The sequence below is a fragment of the Meles meles genome, chromosome 8, assembly GCF_922984935.1.
Source record: "Meles meles chromosome 8, mMelMel3.1 paternal haplotype, whole genome shotgun sequence".
Taxonomy (NCBI): Eukaryota; Metazoa; Chordata; class Mammalia; order Carnivora; family Mustelidae; genus Meles; species Meles meles.
Window position 1 is genome coordinate 15,267,826 of NC_060073.1, and position 24,290 is coordinate 15,292,115.

General features: G+C 37.3%; 1 protein-coding gene across 1 annotated transcript; it reads right to left on the bottom strand.

Moving 5' to 3' along the window:
* Positions 1-6,842: 6,842 nt before the first annotated feature.
* Positions 6,843-7,778, bottom strand: LOC123949352 (olfactory receptor 4P4-like). The gene has a single exon (XM_046016764.1). The coding sequence runs from the start codon at positions 7,776-7,778 to the stop codon at positions 6,843-6,845; it is 936 nt and encodes a 311-aa protein (XP_045872720.1).
* Positions 7,779-24,290: the final 16,512 nt, after the last annotated feature.

Here is a 24,290-nt window from a genome sequence, read left to right on the forward strand (position 1 = left end):
TCAGAAAGTAATACGCTGTGGATATTGGAGGACAGAGATGCTGATGCCCACTTAGTCTAGGACTGCATCCCATGCTTGAGAGAAGAGCAAAATGGGGGGTCCTGGAGGCCAGCAGGGAGGGGAAGCATTTTGAATCCTAATCCGAACAGAAAGAGCTTGCAACCCTCAATTTGTTCTCTGTAGTCAAGAGTCTCTTATGGTTTGCTTTCCTCTCTTTTACAACTGAAAAGAATTGAAGGGAGAAGTCAGTTATTGGCTATAAACTATGTTCTTTTTAAATGCATTTCTGCTTCTCTGATCTGTTCCATGAATGTGGGTTTTAGGGGACTACAAACCATGATCTGGTCCTATACCAGCTTAACAGGGGACACCCCATAGGCGGTGGCCAAAGATCTAAGATGTTAAAGCTGGAAAGTTGATTGGTGAAAATAGGAACGATGAAGTTTATCTCTCCCATTTCTATAGAGGGTCTGAGTGCTGTAAGGATTGCTTTTCACAACCTAGAGAAAGAAAACCAGAAATAGGGATATGTGAGATATTATCAAACATGAAAGGACATTAATTTCTATTCATTTGTACTTATGAAGTCCTAAATATCACAAAGGTGCTCAAAGGTTGATGCATATTATTGTTGAAAAGCTGTATTTCTTGTTCCTCCTTTAAAGCTGCTATATCTAAGAGAATATGCAGGAGAAACAGAAGACGATGTATTTACAAATAACATACACTTATAACGATATGTGTGACAAATATGTGATATATAAATATATATGGGTAAGAAAGACTTTTCTTATCGGGTGGGGGTAACATATGATGTTGCATTAATATTCCTGAACCTTCGAGAGCAAATATATCCTATAGGCCTAGTGACGTACTATACAAAACAGGACCCCAATATTTATTAGATCAAAGAGATGAGGGAAATAATAGAATAGAGCAACATATCTTAATTTTATAATCATTGAACTGGCAAAATTAGTCAGAATCATGTCCAATCTAGATATATTTGAAGAGTGCTGAAGGAAGGTATCACATGAGTAAGATACTGTGGGACTCACAGCACTCAATGAAGTGGTCATTAGGAATTGAGAACACAATATTGCAGTGACATAAAAAAACAACAACACAGAATGTAGCTCTTTATTTTTGCTCAAATATCCCACAATATCACATAACACCATGAATTAATTTTCTTAAATTATTCCATAACATTGCATAGAACACTGTAAATTAATTACTATTTTTTTGTGGAAGAATATTTTCACACCTTTCCTTCTCCTCATTCATGATCATGCAGCTGAATTGTATGAATACATTTTTCTGCTTGGGTTGATCCAGGATCCTGTAGGAAGGAAATAGTGTTTGTCACTTTCTTGTACTTCTATTTGCTGATGTTGTTGAGCAACTTTCTGATTATTACTACTATCAAGAACAGCTGGACACTTGGGAGTCTGATATACTTCTTCTTTTTCCACCTATCCTAATCTGACATTTGCTTCTGTACTTCCATAGTCCCTAGAATGATTGTGGATGCCCTTTTCAAGAAGACCAATATCGCTTTCAGTGAGTGCATGGTACACATCTTTTCATTTCATTTCTTTGGCTGCCTGGGGATCTTCATCCTTATCCTCATGGCTGCTGACCACTATGTGTCCATCTGTAAGCCCCTGCACTACACAACCATCGTGAGGTGACAGGTCTGTGCTGTGCTGGTGGCTATGGCCTGGGTGGAGTCCTCTGTGCATTCTTAGCTCAGATGTTGCTGGCCTTGAGTTTACCCTTCTGTGATACCAATGACCAAGGTTTTTGTGTCTTTGCAGCCCTTGGTGAAACTTGCCTGAGCAGACCCCTATGTGATCAACCTACTCCTGGTGTCCACATTGGGGCCATTCGCCCACTGAGTTTTGTCCTGCTGATGTGCTTAAACGATGTGTTATCATCTTGCATTCACTGAACACCACAGTGCTGAAGGGAGGAGAAAAGCCCTCTTCCAGTTCATTGTGGTCATCCTGTATATTTATATACACACGTCCTGCAACCACCTTCCCCATGGATAAGATAATAGCTGTGTTTTATACACTGGGAACAGCTTGCTCAACACTCTGATTGACACTCTGAGGAATGCAGAAGGGAAAGCTACCATAGGAAATTATGGAGCAAGAAGTGGGCTTCAGATGACTAAAGAAAGGAAGTTTCAAATCTTTCCTCAGAGTTTGGATTTACCTAGAAATCCATAAAGAATATGATCTTCTTAATGTGGTAGTGCTAATATAATCCTGTTTCAGACACGAGCACTACTTCCTTCAGGAAAATATCAATATGGACACACACACTGGTTGGGGTTAAGTCAGTTTTATGTAAAGGAATAGACAGCATAAGTTACAAACAGGTACATAAGTTCTATAGCCTTAGATGTGCTTCACCATTCTGTCTCTGCCTGTCTCGTCTGCCCTATCGCTTCTGGTTTTGATCTAGAACTTGCCCTGTCCCTCTTCATGTGGACTTCTGGTGTTTTCTGCTGCTCTGTATCACCCTTCATGTTTGCGTCCACAGACTGGTGGCTTTTACTCTTCTGGTTTCCATTATTAGGCACTTCCGTGTCATCGCAGCTGACCATGAACCTTCAATGTAGTTGTTCTTCCTGACTTGGTAGAACGTATCAGATTCAAATAATTATAGGAGTTTTATGTTGTAAAAGACACTATGTAATCTAATAATCTTTATTCCAATTCTTGGAGTTATATTCTGAAATCCCATCTTTTAAAGTTTTTTTTTTGTTTTGTTTTTTAATTTTAGAAAGACAGAGAAAGAGAGAGAGTGAGATAGACAGCAATCTCCTGAGCATTAGTGGGACAGAGGGAGACTCTCAAGCAGACTCCCACTGATCATGGAGCCTGAGATGGGGATCCCTTGTCACTGAGATCATGATTTGAGCTGAAATTGAGTGTCAGATACTCAACTGACTGAGCCACCCAGGCATCCTTATATTCTGAAATCTTATGATGTTTACCTACATTCTTCTAGAACTGTAACTGAACTTGGTGAGAAAAATCATGTTTCTGAGGTAGTTCTTTGATATTAAGAAGACCTTAGAGGTTGGGTTTATATGCCTAGAAGTATTCTTTTGGTAAAATCTACTTTATGCTCCTATATTGGTCCCTTCTAATTTTGGGGGTGCTAGGTTTCTTTTGAAAAATACCAATTATAGTAATTTGTCTATAATATAAATTATTATAATTATAGCTTGATGACCTAAACTAAGGATTATATATTTATGTGGCAGAAGTAGAGTGCGTAGCAGTAGATAATAGTGAATATTAGAATATTAATTACTAAGACAGTAAGATAGTCCCAAGAATGATATTTAGTTTTTGAAACAGAAATATTTACATCACAGACATGAATTATGAATTCCTTTTCCTGATAAAGAAAAACATGTCATAGTAAAAAAAAAAAAAAAAAAAAAGAATCACTGGTTGACAGAAATTCAAGGAGAAAGGAGAAAGGGTAAATAGGCAGAAAATGGGATATTTTAAGGAAGAAAAACTATTCTGTATGATACTGTAATGGTGGATACATGACATAATACATATGTCAAAATCCATAAAACTTGATAACACCAAGAGCAAATCTTAATGTAAGCTATGGACCTTAAGAATACTGTACCCATGTTGGTTCACTAGTGATGAGAAATGTTTGGCCCTACTGCAAGATGTGGGAGAACAGAAATTGTGAGAAGCATAGAATGTATATGGAAAATCACTGTACTTTTTGTGTAATGTTCCTGCAAACCTAAATCTGCTTTAAGAAATAAAATCTATTTAAAAAACATATTAGTGAGAATGTACCATTCTGTCACTATGGTGCTTAAAAATATTTTATTTGAATTTTTATACAAATTAATTATATGAGCCACACATATTGCTGCTCTTAAATCCTTTACAGTTTATGCTGTTATGCTGTGCTAATCTCATTAGTGAATATAGAATATTATATTATCTGTAGTTACTTCTCAAAAATTGAGATACTCTAACATTGCAAGCATGAATTTGAATGCTGTTATACCTCATGAGGAATTTGCAGCAAAAGGCATTAGCTACATTTCACCAGATAGTCTTTAATACTTTATGTTTATATGCTTTTTAATTTTCCCCTTATGTTTCTGTTTCTTTCTTATAATATGCAAACTTTGTCAGCGTTTTCACATCTATAAATGCAGAAGTGCATATAAGTCTCAACTAATAGCAACATATGCTTGGGTTTTCCCATTAAAAGTTCTACAATCTAAAAAACAAAAAATCTAAAAAAAAAAAGTCTACAATTTGATATAGAGTAATTCTATAATCTACATCTTCAATACCTCAGGCAGGATTTTGTGTAATAAAAATGAGTGGCATCTAAGAAGTTCTTGTCACAAGAAAGTAATTTGTAAGTATGTGTGGTGATGGATGTTAGCTAGATTTATTGCAGAAACTATTTTTCAATATATACTCATATCAAATCATTATGTTGTATAGAAGAAACTAATATAATGTTATACATCACTTATATCTCAATTAAAATAAAGTTTATGTTTTCAACTTATTAAACATGAAAACAACAGTAAGAAATCTGAAGTCATTTCCGTGAAAGTTGTTACTTTTATAGAATGCTAATGTCTGGTTAATTTGGTATGTGTGTCTAGATTTATAGCAGAAAATGTTCTTAGCCATTGGTCAATATTGTGTGCAAATAATAATTTTGAGTGCTAATAATGTTCTAAAAGAGAAAGTCACACTATTAAGAAAGCATAATGAAAACAAATAATAACCACTATAAAAGAGAACTTTAAAATGAATTTGTTGTTTAAATATCTGAACTTCTATTTCATGTTCAGAGACAGCTTTCTTAGGTCTAGCTAAGTAATGGAAGAGTATAGAACATGCCTAGGAGAAAAGGTTTAATCTGACAACAGTTTTGTTTCTTTGTGTATAACTGCTGAATCAATCTGTCCACTTCCTCCCTTCCTTGTAACAGCTCTGGTTAATTTCAACTTCTTCATTCTTTTTTTTTTTCTTTCTGCTATTTATACCTGTTTGTTTCCAGCCTCCAGAATGATTGTAGCTCTTGCATTTTACTTACATATTCTAAAACATTTTCCATGTTTTTACCATCTCTCTTTTAATAAATCATGCTATCTAACATCTTCTCTCTAATGACATTTGCCATTACTTAAGCAACCTTTATTTAAATAGAATAACAAGCTTGCAAAAAAGGCCTTTCTTACTTTTTTTTTTTCTGTAGAAAATCTTTTTCAGATGTCTCTTGTTCATTCCACTTACAAGTTTTGGTATATCTGTCATGCCGTAGTGTATATTTTTAACTAACAAACTTTATTTTTAAAGCAGCTTTAGGTTCACAGCAAAACTGAGCAAAGTACAAAGATTTCCCATAATACCCCTGCCCCACACACAGACAGCCTCTCCCACCAGAGTGATACATCTGTTGTCATCAAAGGAAGCTACTCTAAGTCATTATCTCCCCCAAAATTCTTTTCATTAGGTTCACACTTGATGTAGTACATTTTTTGGGTTTCGATAAGCATAAGGACATGTATCCACAACTGTACTAACATACAGATGTGATTCCTGCTCTAAAAACTCTCTGAGCTCTGTCTATTCATTCTACCCTCCTCACTGACCCTTGGCAAACGCTGATGTTGTCAATGTCTCCGTTGTTTTGCCTTTCCCAGGATTCATATAGTTGTAATCACATAATAGATATTTTTTTCAGATTGGCTTCTTTCACATAGGAATGCACACTTAAGTTTCCCGGATATCATCTTGTGGCTTGATAGCTCATTTTTAAGCGCTGAGTAATATTCCATTGTCCAGATAAAACACAATTTATTTATCTGTTCACCAGTGGAGGGAGGTCTTGGTTGCTTCTGAGGTTTGACAATTATAAATAAAACAGTTATAAACGTGTATATGCAGCCAAAATGTGCTTGCAAAATGTACTTTAATTTTCTTTTGTTGGTTGACCATATCTTAATCTGTCTTTACTAGGCTTCCCCCCACCCCTCTATAGCATAGAAACTCTTCAGTTCTAGATCCATTAACTTTCCTTTTACCAACTGGAGGCAGGTAGAGATTGTCAACAATTACATTTATTATTCAATCCCTTAGGTTTTATGAGAAATGTTTTGTATTCTGGTCAATGGTGGAAAAACAAGTAATTATGTTTTTAGCATCCTGAATTATTGACTCCTGCTCTGTCTTAACTAGGTATTACTATTATTTTTAATATGAATTCAGGAGAACTGATGACGAGGAGCTGATCTAAAACAGGTTCTCTTATACGATTTCTTCATTGTACAGCTGATCTCTGAATGCCCTTAGAGGAAGGAGAAAAGAATGTGCTATCATAAAGATACCTGTGATGACTTAAAGTCATTATTTTAGTTTTAGATTTCAGCTTCATCACAAGCAAAGAATGTGTATCACTATGAGAACTGGCATATAAGCCCAGGATTTTTATAGAACTGTCATTAAAATTGTTTTGTCTTTATGATTCACTAACCAAATAGTGTTGCTTTACTTGATTTGGCAGTTTTTTCTACAGGTGATGGTAATCACACCTCCTTAATACTTCATAAAACTAAGTTTTCAATTAATCCTGGTATGTGGGAATTAGGATTCATTTACGTATACCTTGAAATTTCTTTATATTTCCACTTCCTTTCATGCATTCTATTCATGATAGCCTTGGAATATAAAGACTATGAAATATTTCTTAGCTCGTTTAGTCACATCAAGACCCCCCTCCTTTTTTTTTTGGTAAATTTGCTAAGTTTGCTTGAATTAATTGCGTACTTCCTTTGAAAATAATGTTTGACACAAAACTTTCCTCATGGCATTTTTCATCTCTGTATTTCTCAGAGTATAGATTAAGGGATTGAACATAGGAGCAACGATGGTATAAAATAGAGCAAATACTTTGTCCTCAGGGAAACTGGCTGGAGTTCGAAGGTAGGCAAAGATTGAAGGCCCGAAAAATAAGATGACCACAGTAATATGAGAACCACAGGTGGAGAGGGCTTTGCGTCTTCCCTCAGCTGAGTGATGTCTTAGACTAAACAAAATAATGACATAAGAAACAAACAAGACAACAAAGGTAACCAAGGCGACCATACCTGAATTGGCAACCACAAGGATCCCGGTGATGTAGGTATCAGTGCAGGCAACTTTCAGCAGAGGGAAGATATCACAAAAGTAGTGATCGAGTTCATTAGGACCACAAAACGGCAATTGGATTGCCATCAATAATTGAGGAAAAGAATGGAGAGCCCCACCAGCCCACGCAGCCAAGACTAGGAGATGACACCTTGTCCTGTTCATGATAAGCAGGTAGTGGAGAGGTTTGCAGATGGCAGCATAGCGATCAAAGGCCATGGCGGTCAGAATGAAGATCTCAGTACCTCCAAAGAAGTGCATGGTAAATAGCTGTAACATGCAATTACCATAGGAGATGGTTTTTGTCCCTCCAAGTAGGTCACCAATTAATTTGGGTGTAATGCTAGAGGTATAGCAGATGTCCATAGAGGATAAGTGGCTGAGGAAGTAGTACATGGGTTGGTGAAAAAGAGGACTGCATCGAATGGAGACAAGGATCAGAAGGTTTCCTGTCAACAGGGCAATATAACAGAATAAGAAGAGGACAAAGCAAAATATTTCTATGTTCTGGTCATACGAAAGTCCTAGAAGTATGAATTCTGAGATGTTTCTCTGCTTCTCCATATACTTGAGTTTGCTATATGTTCCACACAAATGAGTATGTATCTGAAGGAAATAAACAGAAATGTGGTGAAAACTTAATAATATGAACACAATGATATGAAGTTTACTAAGAGTAGGTTGACATGAATATTATATTAATATTAATTATTCTTGATTTCTTAAATTAAGCTGCTTTCTCCTGTTTTATTGTGTTTGATTCTATGGAAGTATTGTGTAATAATTTTATAATGGGAATGATTATGTATGTTACTCAGTTTTACTGATAATGATTTTAAATATTTAAATATTTTGAAAATGAAAGACTATTCATTACTAATTATATTAATTAGATAAGAAAGAAGATTTATAAAAATTCTGCCAAGTCAAAAAATATTTTCTTGTATGTATCTTTTTTTTTTTTTAAGATTTTAGTTACTTATTTGGCAGACAGATCACAAGTAGGCAGAAAGGCAGGCAGAGAGTGGGAAGCCTCATGTGTGGCTCAATCCCAGGACCCTGGAATCATGACCTGTGCTGAAGGCAGAGGCTTTAACCCACTCAGCCACCCAGGCATCCCTGTTGTATGTATCTTAAATTTGTGTGCCTAATACATGAGGTCAACTTTCCTATTTTCACTCTTTTCTGGACAAATTCCATGAATCATCTGGCACTGATACCTCAGGAAATGCAAACATAACAGTCTGAACTGCTGAAGCTTAATTTGTATAAAGCACACTCATTTTTTTTTTTTTTTTTTTGCTCTTTGACCACATATTGCCAATGGGTCATGGTAAACCAATGGAATCGCTGTTATTTTATAAAGTGAAGAGTGGGGGAAAAAACTATACAGCAAATAGAGAATGTCTATTCATGATGGAAATTGTGGAAATAAATTAGCAATTTCATTCATTTTTCCTAATTACATTTCATGTTTTAAAGAGAATTTTAAAAATGTAAATACTGTTATTGATGTTTGCGATGACAATCATTAAAGGACAGATAAAATCGTTGAGTTGCTCAAGTATGTTTCAATAGTGCCTATGTCATGCTCTTGTCAAAATTTCATGTGTTTGTATAAATCTAAGGACCTTGTGTCAAAAAGGGGATGATACAGAAGGTAACATTAGTCAAACTTAGTGGTCACGTACTCAGCGATATTTGTTGAAACAAATATGTATTTGCACATTTTGTATCTGATGTGTAATTTAAAAACATTATTTAATCAGTACATAAGTTAAAAATAGAGAAAATGCATTTCGAGGAGTTTTATTCCTCAATGATGAGGAATTATCTGTCCCCAGTGGATATGAACTGCTAGTGCACTTCCTATATTTCTCTGGACCTGCTGGGACTGTCTTATCTAGGCTTCTAGATGTCTATTTTTAAAAAAACTCAGAATGCATTTGTAGCAAAGTTATATAGAAATCATCAACAGTAGAGAATCTCAAAATTAATATTTATGTGTTGTATAGTCCTAGAGAGTATCATATATAGACACATACATCTATACATATATATGTAGTATATCTCTCTATATGCTATATATATCCTATCTGTATATAATTGATATGATATATTATAACATTAATTATTTATCATATATATATAGAGAGAGAGTTAAAAGGCATTCAAAAAATGGTCCATATATAAGACATACATATGTAGTATATCTCTCTATATGCTATATATATCCTATCTGTATATAATTGATATGATATATTATAACATTAATTATTTATCATATATATATAGAGAGAGAGTTAAAAGGCATTCAAAAAATGGTCCAGAATTGTAGAGCAATTCTGCTTTAAATTATTATTCTAAATTCTAAGTTCACAAAGGAGTAATTTTTACTTTTTGAAAATAATACTGAGTTAAAGAGTATTTAGCATTTAATTTTAACTACACTTTAGTTGAAAAGTTTTAGGGAGATAGAATTCATTGACCTATTTTCTACTCATTGCAAGTGATGTTTATTCTTTGTTAATAAGGTAGAAAATGTTAATTTTTCAGAAACAGTTATTTACCTAAATCAATTTGGTTTAAGAAGAATTATTAAGCAAGAAGACTGCAAACAATTTAAAGGCAGAATTCACTTGGCTAATCCAGATCTCTGATTTTAAAAAGAAGAAACTCAGATCAAGAAAATCTAATCATTTCTCAGGATGCAGGAGTTAAACTCTGTGAATGTCTAGAGATAGAAATCCTGGTTCTCCCTCAATCTGGGACTAATTTCATGGAAGAAAGCTGGGTGGGAAGATGATGGGTGTCGTTAGGAAAGCATTAAAAGACTATCCTGAATCCATAACTGACTAGAAAAGAATATGCAAGACGATGGGTGAACAGACACAGAGTCTCTCTTCCTGAGTATTTATGGAAATAAAGATATACAGACTACTTAACAAATGTTGTCTGGAATTCTCTCATTCTAAGTCATTTTAGATAATTTCCCTTCAGTTTTACCAACATGTAGATTGTTTAAATCAGGATTCTTCTTTCTTTCTAGACCATCATTGGCATTGAATCCACAATCGTGCTACTTACTCATCTCACCCTGTAACCTGAGGGTCATTACACATGATCGCTGCAGAGAGCAGATGTAAAAGGGAAAAAGGGAGGGGATTTATTGCCATAAAAATAACATTTTTATGGCAGAGATATTATAGACACCTCTTGTGTTAAAAATTGAAGTTAGAGTTGATGTGTAAAAAACATCAGACAACCACTGAACCAGTGGTTAGAAGAGCACAACACAGGAAGAGGGAGAAACATTGAGGCGTCTTAAGGAAACCAGTGCAGTCCTTGAGTGAATTCCCTCATCTCTCTAAACTCTATCTTACTCCTTTTACAATGAAGATATCATTACGAAATTCAGAATTTTAATGAGGAATACATGAGCTAATAAGAAATAGCCCGTGACACTTTGGTTCAAAATGGATTAGTTTAGAACCACAGAAAGCGTCATGCACCTCCACACAACCAAAGCCAGTGGAAAATAAAATAAAAGAAAATATCATAACATGGACTTCATAACTGATCAGGTAAACTTCAATTTCATCAATCTGTTGGGGAAAACATTTATGTTAGTTGGATGCCCAATTGGTCCTCTTAGGGAATGCTTAACCTTAATGCTCAGAGTGATTTTTTGCACTATAAAAATATAGCTGATTACTTTACTTCCTAGGTTATTCTAAATAAAAATTCTGAGTGTGCTTTTAGTTAAACTATCAGTATAAGAATAGAGGCGTTTATGTTTAAATGAAAGCTTCCATCATGGGTATCTGGGTGGTTGAGTCAGTTAAGCTGCTGTCCTTGGCTCAGGTCCTGATCTCAGGGTCCTGGAATCAAGCCTTGCATCCTGTTACCTGCTCAGCAGGGAGTCTGCTTCTCTCCTTCCCTGTATCCCTCCCTGACCTGGGGCTCACGCCCCACTCATGCTCTCTCCCTCTTTCTCAAATATATATGTAAAAGATAAAGCTTCCATCACATGTTCATGTTTTCCTTTAGTGTAGCAGAATAGCATGCTATAAATTTAAATTAGTTAACTCAGATGAAACTATTCTAGTGCTTGAAATGTGCTTAGTGACAAGTGCTTGAAATATAGGAATTTCTCATTAATGTACATATTCAAACATAAACAAGGCTACTTCTCAACAACAAGGTGGAGGGTAGGACATAAGTGCAAGAATGAGACACAATGAAATTCACTCAAGGAAATTCAATGAATAATACACAATTAAAACTAACATATGTAAAGCATCTTTATAGGAATGGAATTTGCATATAGTGCAAAAGAAGTTATAGTATTGCAATCAAATTATATGCAATAAGACGATATAATTAGTCTAGATTGTGCTTGGTGGAACCCTTCCCAAGCCAAGATGACAAGGATAATTCACTAAGCATAAGATCTGAGAGTCTGGCAGTTAGTTTTAGGCTATATTCCATCCCCCGGATACTCACTGTGCCAAATCATCCCCAGCACTGAAATCTGCAATAAAATGAAGAGAATTATAAATCAGTAATTCACATAGTTCCAGATTCATTCTCTACAAATATTTTGGAAATCTCAATGTGACTCACTCCTTCTACAGTTTCAGAAGGGCAGTGGATTTCAAATACTTACTGAATCTATCAGAGATGAAGAAAGGCGTTGTTATCACCCAGGAAAGTAGACTAGGAATTTCAAGTACTGATTTAAGATCTGAATGCTAGACCACTAATATATATATATATATATATATATTTTTTTTTAATTCCTGCAAAAGGTAACAAGAGTATTTAGGTCCCGGAAATCATCAAGCTTCTGCCTACTCCTGAGGAAAATTTTGTTGGGGCCAATGAAATATAAACTCTAGGTGACATACAGTAATTAATAGTTCTCTGAAAGTTGTCAGTAATTACATTCCCAAAGGAATTTCTAGAGAAATCCTGGCCAATGTGCTAAACCACTGCCCAGAGTGATGTCCCTATTTGCCTTGGGTGTTGCTTTCCTCCTTTGCATTAGCATGCCTCAGATGCTATTTCTCTGGAGACCCAGAAAGGCCATAGTCAGTCAGGTCAAGAAATTTTGACTGTTCTGTAGATTCATCCAGCTTTCTGAAGAATCAGAGGGAAACCACTGTAGCCTGTTATAGTACCCGGTTAGCTATGAGGAAAATGTGAGATGAGATAGGACAAAGAAAGCCACACACAAGCATTTATAGTCCAAGTATGCCCCATTACCAAGATGTTATGTGTGTAGAGTCGATAAATCAATACAGTCAACAATCTGCAATATGAGAATGGGTGCAGAACTATCCCTGGTTCGGGACTAACTTCGCTGGAATGGATGGTTGCAGGATAGGAGAAAACGAAAAGGAATGATAAAACAATAAACATTTTTTCCCCATGAACATGGAAGGTAGGAAAAAAAAGAAAGATGAAAAATTTAAGAGGAAGTGGGCACCTTGATGCCTCAACCTTTGAAACCTCTAACTTCGGTTTAGGTCAGATCTCAGTGCCCAGGAATTATGTAGCCCCTCATCATCAGGGAGTCTGCTTCTCCTTCTCCTTCTCCCTCTGCCCATATGCCCCACTGCTTTTCTCTCTCTCTCTCTAAAATTAATAAATAAAATCTAAGAAAATTCATTGAATTTTTAAAAACTTACAATTTTGCATATTTTGACCTATTATTACCTCTAATTCGCATAGAAACACACAAAAGTTTTAGCGTTTAAATAACTGACTTGCTTAGCCAGAAGCAAGAAAATGGTATTTCTAAATTTAATGCTGTTTCCAGGCTTTGAAAGTTTTGTAACCCTGAGTAAATGAAAGATTCTATCTGACGGGGTCAGGGCAGGCTGTCCCAGTGTGCCACTTAGATATTTGGATTGCTTTGTGCTGAAAATAATCAGGTCCAAAGAGTTCAAGAGGAGTTTTCTTCTTCCCCAGTAACTGCCTAAAAGAATTTAGACAGAGGGCCTGGTCTAGGAAGAGAGATACCAACAGAGAAAACTACAAAGAATGTGGGGTGGGCCTGGTAAACTGTGGGGGTCTCTACAGGGCTTCCTTGTTCAAATTCTCCTCTGTGCCCACTGAATTCCTACCCCCTTTCCTTAGCTCAGGAGAACATATTCAGTTCAGTTTCCTGACTGTCAGGGAGTTTCATTTCTTTGGGGTTCCTATACATAGGAAATTGAAGTTTGTTTTTCTTCTGTTAATCTGTTTTATGTCAGTTTAATTGCTAGATGAGCCAAAGAACAGAGAAGGGAAAAAGACAAGAGCTCTCCTCCCCTACATAGCCTTTCAGCACAGAGGTTATCAAATCTTGATGATTTTACAGTTTGTCCATTTCAATACTGTGCTTTACCCAAAGTAGCCTGTATCAATCCACAGAGAAGATAGCTTATCATATTTTGTATATCCTCCCCTGCCAGACACACTTTAGGACTTCCCTTAGAGACATATACAAGTGTCCCATCAACATCTTCAAATCTTGAATTTGAACCTCATCATAAACTTGTCCTGCTGAAAATGTATCAGTTTTAATGAAGTGCATTTTATATATTTTTTAATATGGCCCACACCATTGTGTTTACAAATTATTTTTCTAATCCAAGGTCACAAAGATCTAGCCTTTGTTTTATTCTCAATGGATTATTCATTTCCTTTTTACATACTGGTCTATGTTCCATTTGGTATTGAATTTGTACAAGCTGTGATGCATGGATTTTTGTGGTGGTGTTGCTATTGGTTCATATCAATGTCTAAGATTTCTACTGCCATTTGTTTTGAAGACAATGTTTTCTCCACTAAATTGCCTACAGATCCGTGTTGAGAATTAGTTGACCAATGCAAGCAGGTCTGTTTCTGGACTCTCTAGGCTGTCCCATTGATCTGCTTGTCTAGCTGCCCGAGAACAACACACTGTTTGAATACAGCAGCTTTATAATAGACCTTGAAATGAGATAAGATAAGTTCCTAGCTTTGTTCTTCTTAAAGTTGGGTGACCTAATGAAGTTTCTTTACATTGCTGTATGCATTAGATCACTTTGGAAAATAATAAACGTGTGTCCATTCATATGTTTATTGGATTGTTTGAATCTAAACACATATTTGGGGATAATTCACATCCAAAGAGTATTGACTCAGCTGGCCCAGGAGCTCAATATTTGTTTCTATTTATTAAGTTCTTCATATATTCTCAACAGAGTTTTCATAACATTTTCAGTGTATGTCTTGCCCCTATTTTGTCATATTTTTCCTTAGGTATATTGTATATTTGATGCTATTGGAATTGGAATTTAAAAATCCAATTTCTGTTTGCTAGTTTCCAATACAAACTATGCAACTGATGTTATGCATTAATCTTGTATGGCACAACCATGCTAAACTCGCATAAAAAAAGAAAGTCTCAGGGGAGGAGTCAAGATGGCGGAGAAGTAGCAGGATGACATCTGGTAGCAGGAGATCAGCTCCATAGCTTATCTAAACATTGCAAACACCTAAAATCCAACAGGAGATGGAAGAGAAGAAGAACAGCAATTCTAGAAACAGAAAATCAACCACTTTCGGAAAGGTAGGACTGGCGGAGAAGTGAATCCAAAGCGACGGGAAGATAGACCGTGGGGGGAGGGGCTACCTCCCAGCAAGGGGCAGAGCAATGGAGCAAAAATCAGGACTTTTAAAAGTCTGTTCCACTGAGGGACATTGCTCCAGAGGCTAAACCGGGTGAAGCCCACGTGGGGTCAGCATGGCCCCAGGTCCCGCAGGGTCACAGAAGAATCGGGGGTGTCGGAGTGTCACAGAGCTCGCAGGTGTTAGAACAGAGAAGCCGGCTACAGAGACAGAGCCGAGGACTGAACTCTCAGTTCGGGGTTACCTTGAACTGGTCACGGGCTGGGTGAGCTCGGAGCGCAGCTGGAGGCTGGAGATACGGGAGTGATTGGGTGCTGTTCTCTGGGGCCGCACTGAGGAGTGGGGCCCCGGGCTCTCAGTTCCTCTGGGCTGGAGACTGGGAGGCCGCCATTTTCATTCCTGTCCTCCAGAACTCTATGGAAAGCGTTCAGGGAACAGAAGCTCCCAAAGCGAACCTGAGCAGATTACTTAGTCTGGCCCCAGTAAGGGCGGTGCAATTCTGCCTTGGGCAAAGACACTTGAGAGTCACTACAACAGGCCCCTCCCCCAGAAGATCAACAAAATATCCAACCAGGACGAAGTTCGTCTATCAAGGAAAGCAGGTTCAGTACCTAGGACAGCAGCAGAATTCCACAGGAGGAGAAAGCAAAGCATGGAACTCATGACTTTCTCCCCATGATTCTTTAGTCTTGTGGTTAATTCCATTATTTATTTTTTTTCTTTCTTTTCTTTTCTTCTACTAAATTTTTTAAAACTTTTACCCTTTTCTTTTTAAACGTTTTTTGACCAGTTTATCTAAAATATATATTTTTTCTTTCTTATTTATATTCTTTGTTTATTTGTTTTATTTTCTTAATTTTTTTTCCTGAACCTCTTTTTATCCCCTTTCTGCCCCCCACGATTTGGGGTCTCTTCTCATTTGGTTACAGCACATTTTTCTGGGGTCTTTGTCACCCTTTTAGTGTTTTATTTGATCCTTCATATCCTCTTATCTGGACAAAATGACAAGGCAGAAAAAAATCACCACAAACAAAAGAACAAGAGGCAATACTGAAGGCAGGGGACCTAATCAACATGGACATTGGTAATATGTCAGATCTAGAGTTCAGAATGACGATTCTGAACATTCTAGCCGGGCTCGAAAAAGGCATGGAAGATATTAGAGAAACCCTCTCTGGAGCTATAAAAGCCCTTTCTGGAGAAATTAAAGAAATAAAATCTAACCAAGTTGAAATAAAAAAAGCTATTAATGAGGTGCAATCAAAAATGGAGGCTCTCTGATGGCTAGTGATGATGAACATTTTTTCATGTGTCTGATAGCCATTTGTATGTCTTCATTGGAGAAGTGTCTGTTCATATCTTCTGCCCATTTTTTGATATGATTATCTGTTTTGTGTGTGTTGAGTTTGAGAAGTTCTTTATAGATCCTGGATATCAACCTTTTGTCTGTACTGTCATTTGCAAATATCTTCTCCCATTCCATGGGTTGCCTCTTTGTTTTGTTGACTGTTTCCTTTGCTGTGCAGAAGCTTTTGATCTTGAGGAAGTCCCAAAAGTTCATTTTTGCTTTTGTTTCCTTGGCCTTTGGAGACATATCTTGAAAAAAGTTGCTGTGGCTGATATCGAAGAGGTTACTGCCTATGTTCTCCTCTAGGATTCTGATAGATTCCTGTCTCACGTTGAGGTCTTTTATCCATTTCGAGTTTATCTTTGTGTACGGTGTAAGAGAATGGTCGAGTTTCATTCTTCTACATATCGCTGTCCAGTTTTCCCAGCACCATTTATTGAAGAGACTGTCTTTTTTCCATTGAATATTTTTTCCTGTTTTGTCGAAGATTATTTGACCATAGAGTTGAGGGTCCATATCTGGGCTCTCCACTCTGTTCCACTGGTCTATGTGTCTGTTTTTATGCCAGTACCACGCTGTCTTGGTGATCACAGCTTTGTAGTAAAGCTTGAAATTGGGTAACGTGATGCCGCCAGTTTTGTTTTTGTTTTTCAACATTTCCTTAGCAATTCGGGGTCTCTTCTGGCTCCATACAAATTTTAGGATTATTTGCTCCAGCTCTTTGAAAAATATCGGTGGAATTTCGATCGGAATGGCATTAAAAGTATAGATTGCTCTAGGCAGTATAGACATTTTAACAATGTTTATTCTTCCAATCCAAGAGCATGGAAGAGTCTTCCATCTTTTTGTGTCTTCTTCAATTTCTTTCATGAGTGTTCTGTAGTTCCTCGAGTATAGGTCCTTTACTTCTTTGGTTAGGTTTATGCCCAGGTATCTTATGGTTCTTGGTGCTATAGCAAATGGAATCGATTCTCTAATTTCCCTTTCTGTATTTTCATTGTTGGTGTATAAAAAAGCCACTGATTTCTGTACATTGACTTTGTATCCTGCCATGTTACTGAATTGCTGTATGAGTTCTAGTAGTTTGGGGGTGGAGTCTTTGGGGTTTTCCATATAAAGAATCATGTCATCTGCGAAGAGAGAGAGTTTGACTTCTTCCTTGCCAATTTGGATACCTTTTATTTCTCTTTGTTGTCTGATTGCTGTTGCTAGAACTTCTAATACTATGTTGAACAGGAGTGGTGAGAGTGGGCATCCTTGTCGTGTTCCTGATCTCAACGGGAAGGCTGCAAGCTTTTTCCCATTGAGGATGATATTTGCTGTGGGTCTTTCATAGATAGATTTTATGAAGTTCAGGAATGTTCCCTCTATCCCTATACTTTGAAGCGTTTTCATCAGGAACGGATGCTGGATTTTGCCAAATGGTTTTTCTGCATCAATTGAGAGGACCATGTGGTTCTTCTCTCTTCTCTTATTGATGTGTTCTATCACACTGATTGATTTGCGAATGTTGAACCAACCTTGCAACCCAGGGATGAATCCCACCTGGTCATGGTGGATAATCTTTTGAATGTGCTGCTGGATCCTGTTTGCTAGGATCTTGTTGAGAATCTTTGCATCCATATTCATCAGTGATATTGGTCTGAAATTCTCTTTTTTGGTAGGGTCTTTGCCTGGTTTGGGGATCAGGGTAATGCTGGCTTCATAAAAAGAGTCTGGAAGTTTTCCTTCTGCTTCAATTTTTTGGAACAGCTTCAGGAGAATTGGTGTTATTTCTTCTCTGAAAGTTTGGTAGAATTCCCCAGGGAATCCGTCAGGTCCTGGGCTCTTGTTTTTTGGGAGGTTTTTGATCACTGCTTCAATCTCATTACTAGATATCGGTCTATTCAGGTTGTCAATTTCTTCCTGGTTCAATTTTGGGAGTTTGTAGCTTTCCAGGAATGCATCCATTTCATCTAGGTTGCTTAGCTTATTGGCATATAACTGTTGGTAATAGTTTCTGATGATTGTTTCTATTTCCTTGGTGTTAGTTGTGATCTCTCCCTTTTCATTCATAATTTTATTAATTTGGGCTTTCTCTCTTTTCTTTTGGATTAGTGTGGCCAATGGTTTATCGATCTTATTGATTCTTTCAAAAAACCAGCTTCTAGTTTCATTGATACGTTCTACTGTATCTCTCGTTTCTACCTCATTGATCTCTGCTCTAATCTTGATTATTTCCCTTCTTGCATGTGGAGTTGGTTTGATTTGTTGTTGATTTTCCAGTTCTTTAAGGTGTAGAGACAGCTGGTGTATTCTGGATTTTTCAATGTTTTTGAGGGAGGCTTGGATGGCTATGTATTTCCCCCTTAGAACCGCCTTTGCTGTATCCCATAGGTTTTGGACCGAGGTGTCTTCATTCTCATTGGTTTCCATGAATTGTTTAATTGTTCTTCTTTGATCTCCTGGTTGATCCAAGCATTCTTAAGCAAGGTGGTCTTTAGCTTCCAGGTGTTTGAGTTCCTTCTGAACTTTTCCTTGTGATTGCATCACTAGCCATCAGGGAGATTCAAATTAAAACCACATTGAGATACCACCTGACACCAGTTAGAATGGCCAAAATTAGCAAGACAGGAAACAACGTGTGTTGGAGAGGATGTGGAGAAAGAGGAACCCTCTTACACTGTTGGTGGGAATGCAAGTTAGTGCAGCCACTTTGGAGAACAGTGTGGAGATTCCTGAAGAAATTAAAAATAGAGCTTCCCTATGACCCTGCAATTGCACTGCTGGGTATTTACCCCAAAGATACAGATGTAGTGAAAAGAAGGGCCGTTTGTACCCCAATGTTTATTGCAGCAATGGCTACGGTCGCCAAACTGTGGAAAGAACCAAGATGCCCTTCAACAGGCAAATGGATAAGGAAGATGTGGTCCATATACACAATGGAGTATTATGCCTCCATCAGAAAGGACGAATACCCAACTTTTGTAGCAACATGGACGGGACTGGAAGAAATTATGCTGAGCGAAATAAGTCAAGCAGAGAGAGTCAAGTATCATATGGTCTCACTTATTTGTGGAGCATAACAAATAACATGGAGGACATGGGGAGATGGAGAGGAGAGGGAGTTGAGGGAAACTGGAAGGGGAGATGAACCATGAGAGACTATGGACTCTGAAAAACAACTAGAGGGTTATGAAGGGGTGGCGGGGGGGTGGGGGGGTTGGGAGGTTGAGGGACCAGGTGGTGGGTAATGGGGAGGGCAGGTACTGCATGGAGCACTGGGTGTGATGCCAAAACAATGAATACTGTTATGCTGTAAATAAACAAATAAAAATAAATAAAAAAAAATGGAGGCTCTCACTGCTAGGATAAATGAGGCAGAAGAAAGAATTAGTGATATAGAAGACCAAATGACAGAGAATAAAGAAGCCGAACAAAAGAGGGACAAACAGCTACTGGACCGCGAGGGGAGAATTCAAGAGATAAGTGACACACAAATTAATATTAGGAATGGAACTCATTTGTTGCTGAAAGGAGTGTTCATTTTTACAAAATATTTGAAATCCAGCTGATGATATCTATTCCAGCTTATCATAAGCTATTTTCTAGGGGGACCTGGGTGGCTCAGTTGGTTGAGCATCCCACTCTTGGTTTTAGCTCAGGTCATGATCTCAGGGTTGAGGGATCAAGCCCCACATCAGGCTTTGCTCTGAACACAGTCTGCTTCCCTCCCTTTACCTCTGTTCCTCACCCCCCACACTGTGACACATTCTTGCAGGCTCTCTTTCTGTCTCTTTCAATAATTAAAATAAATAAAATACTTCGTAAGCATTTTCTACCTATTCTACCTCTAGATATTTATTTGCAATATCATAAAACTGCATGAACAGCACCAAGTCATCAACAAGTAGAGGTAGTTAGAACATCATTAGGTATGGATTCATACCTGGCATTGGGAAGCAATATATTCCTTGAACATATGGCTGAGACGTTGTTTGTAATAAATTTCAAAGAGGCAATGACCAAATTAAGCTTACATAGGGAAAACTAAATCATACTTGACTTAAATTGAGATCATAGAGCATTTCAAAGTCAGAAACCAAAAAGTCTGAGACCAGAATTCTTACAACAAGTACCCACTTGGATGGGACAGATAGGCCAGGAATCTCAGCAAAATGGACAGGTCAAGCATTCTCAAAAATGCTTGAGTCTCATGGGACAGAAGCCTACTTTTAATTGCCCTGACGGTTATTGTGAGAAACATTTCCAGTTGGATTCAGAGCTGAATTCAATTACAATTTGCGTATGTGGATGCACTGAAGGAAGAGCCCAAGGAAAGCATATTTGCATGAGGAATAAGAAGCAAGTTGACACAGAATTATCAACACAGAAGAACTTCTAAAGATAGCCTCAAAATAATAAGGAAATTTATTCAGTTGAAAGAAAAGAAACAGTAAACCATATAATATGTAAAAGTTAACAGTGAAAGCATTATACCTATTTTCTCTCACAAGTTTATCATAGAATTTATAATATGGGTGGACAGAACTAAATAATACTGAAAGAAAACATGGGAGATAAAGAATTGGAGGAGAATAATATGCTAACAGTGCTTGAGAATCCAAACAGAAAACCTTGTACCAGCAGAAAGAGACCAATGGCTTGAGGACGTTTAGTAAATAGAGGCAGCCTTTCAAAAGCATCCAAGGTTTTTCCTTCCTTCTAATGAAAAAGTGTACTGAGGAGACACCCTTGACCCCAGAAATCAAGTTCTAGCCAAGCCAATAGTTAGCTTCACAGAGAAAATCACCAGCATCGCCACCTCCCTTCCTCATCAGTGGGTAGCTTCAGATAGAAGGAACCAAGAAACATCAGTGCTTCTTCCACTAACATGAGTAAAAATAGAAGTTTTGCTGCTGTTAATAGATAGATAAGGAACAGAGTTTTCAAAAACTTGAGACTTCAAACTGAGAGAGCTTGGATACAACATTTTACCAGCCATACTATTTAACACCTCTAAACAAAATCCTTAAATTCTAAAGTCTTAAAACAAAGACAACTGTTCCAATCATTTATAGGATATTTACCATGTACCAAGAATTCAACTAGGAATATCATGTCTACTATGCTCAAAATCATACAGCTTGCTGGTGCCAAGCAGGTCTTCCTAACTGAGATCTTAAATTCCTGGTCACCATAATGCACCTGGCACACCATATCCCCTCAGAATCACCTGCATGTGAGAACTTACTCTAGCCATGGAGGCTCTATTATATGAAAGACACAGAAATGGGGAGGTCCAGATTTGAAGTCAGGCCTTCCATCCTGCTCTGGCAGCCCACCCTGAGGGCTGATTTTAGCTCTTCTGGTGTTCTCGTCATCAAGAGAACCCCATGATTACGGTGTCACATAAAATAGATATTTCAAAGCAATCAGTTCTAAATACTTGAGCCTTCACTCTGTACCTAAATCAACAACTTTTCTTTTAAGGAAAGAGAGATTTTTTTTATTTGTTTTTATTTTTTTTAAAGATTTTTAAAATTTATTTGACAGACAGAGATCACAAGTAGGCAGAGAGGCAGGCAGAGAGTGAGGAGGAAGCAGGCTCCCTGCTGAGCAGAGAGCCTGACATAGGGCTGGATCCATGACCCTGGGATCATAACCTGAGCCGAAGGCAGAGGCTTAACCCACTGAGCCACCCAGATGCCTGGCCAACTTTTTGAGACCATTTTGATTTTACTAAATATCTCTTAGGGGATGTTTTAGGTACAGTATCTGAATCAGCCCTCACAATGGATGCCTGCAGACCAATATAGGGTTGAGCACAGTTGAAGGATTAGGAGAGGGGGCTGGGCCAGGGAGTCACCTACAACCCTACAGCTAAGCTAGTTTGGGCCTCTGGTCTTTCCCTTAGGCCCCTGACAAGGTATCTAAGCTTCTTCCAGCCTGGTGTTTTCTGATAACTCTGGGGCATAAAGAAAGAAACTGTGTAACAGATTTCTTTGTTGATGACAGATATTCCTTTAATTAAACATGAGATTTTAAATAAGCAGTAAATTCCTATGTAGATGAATGGAATCTATTAATAAATTGACAAATAATTTAATTTGTTATATTTTATTTGTCAGCTTAAATACAATGTCATCCATTTCTTTGCCAATAAAACATTTGGACCTTTGGAAAAAGAATAGAAAAAAAATGTGTATAAATACACACACACACATATATACACACATATATTTATATATATGCACATATATTTATATACTTATATATACTTAAATTTTGTTGCAAGGCGTTCTTTCTGATGAGATAGGAATTTCCCGACCTGTACTAAAATATTGCAAGAGCCCCAGGAGTCCCAAAACAACACATGCACAGGCACAGCCGTTTTACACACACACACACACACACAGAGGCACATGGCATTTGTATACTTAAAAAAAATTATAAAACACTTTTGCCAAAGTCTGCATTAAGCCATCAAACAGATAGATGAATAAGCTATGTCAATTTCCTATGGGACAGACAAAATATTTTCCTATCATATTCTGGAGGCTTTCATGGGTCTAGTAGGAAAAAAGAGAATATTAGTTATATATGTAAAAGTTCCTAAGATTCAAAACATCAAAAACCGGTGCCAGACACTAAGATAATACCTACTACCTCCATGACTTATCTTTGACTTTTGCCTTGACTCTGGAGTAACTGAAGAGTTACTCAAGAAGTTAACTGAGTTAACTCAAGAAGTAACTGAATGAAGCTAAGTTTGTGTGGAAGCAATGAAATCATTCTGCTGAGAAAAGACTAATTCTGGGCAGAAAGAAATTGGAAATGATTGGAAGCACAGAGCTGAGATTATGTTATATGATCAATGGACAAAGAGGTAACCAATAATGGAGGGAGTAGTGCCACCTTAATGCAGAAAATTAAAACAACAACAACAAAAAAACTATTCTAAGCATCTGGTGGTCTGCAAATTTCATTATACCCTTTATAGGCACAGGGGATTATACGTTAAATTCTTAGCCTTTTTGACATCCCTTATCTTATGGTTAATGCATGATTGTTCATGACACAAGGACAAGTTCTAGATATATAAGAACAATGCATATAGTCACATAAAATAAAGATTATTATCATAGAATTTAATTCAGCTACTATTTGTTTACATATTAATTTGTGCCAAGTTTACTTTTAGAAAAAAAAAAAGATAAAAAGAAAAATAAAGATGTACCACATACTCTATTTCTCAGACAATCTAGTGAAAGCACAGTTCACAAGAAGACGCACGTAGATAGGACATAGGGTCATTTCAGGTGGAGAAAACACACTGCCGAATAACAACAAAAGAACAGGGCAGGAATCAGAACGACTTCTAGTCTGCTGGATCTGCCAAGTCTTCCTGAATAGGAAAAATGAGCAGTGTGAACTATAGATAAGACATGGACCCTCAGGCATGGCGTGGGAACTCCTAAGCAGAGGAGATAGCTGATATACAACCCAAAAGCTGACAGATTGTAGAGCGTGTTTGGAGAATGTAAATGGACCCAGTGTAGCTGGATGAAAGCATCCAGGAGAAGGGACACACAGAAGGAAAGACAGAGAAAGAGGGAATTACATAACGTGGCTTTTCAATGAGCCGTATGCTGTATTAAAACTTCACGTGTGTTTGTCCAAGTGATAGTATATCTTCATGAGCTATAATATTACCCCATTTCATAGACACATGCATAATTAAATCAAATTGCCAAGACCCAGAGATAGGGTGCCTGGGTGGCTCAGAGGGTTAAAGCCTCTGCCTTCAGCTCAGGTCATGATCTCATGGTCCTGGGATCAAGCCCAGCATCCGGCTCTCTGCTCAGCAGGGAGTCTGCTTCCCCGCCCCCGCCACCAACTGCCTCTCTGCCTATTTGTGATCTCTGTCTAATAAATAATAAAATCTTAAAAAAAAAAAAGACCTGTATCCCTGGAGATAAAAATACATTATATGTTTATAAAAAAAAAAAAAAAGAAAGAAAGGATGAATACCCAACTTTTGTAGCAACATGGACGGGACTGGAAGTGATTATGCTGAGTGAAAT

Bases quoted from the DNA above. Each gene is read 5' to 3' on its own strand.
- LOC123949352 (XM_046016764.1), bottom strand. From the start codon at position 7,778: ATGGAGAAGCAGAGAAACATCTCAGAATTCATACTTCTAGGACTTTCG.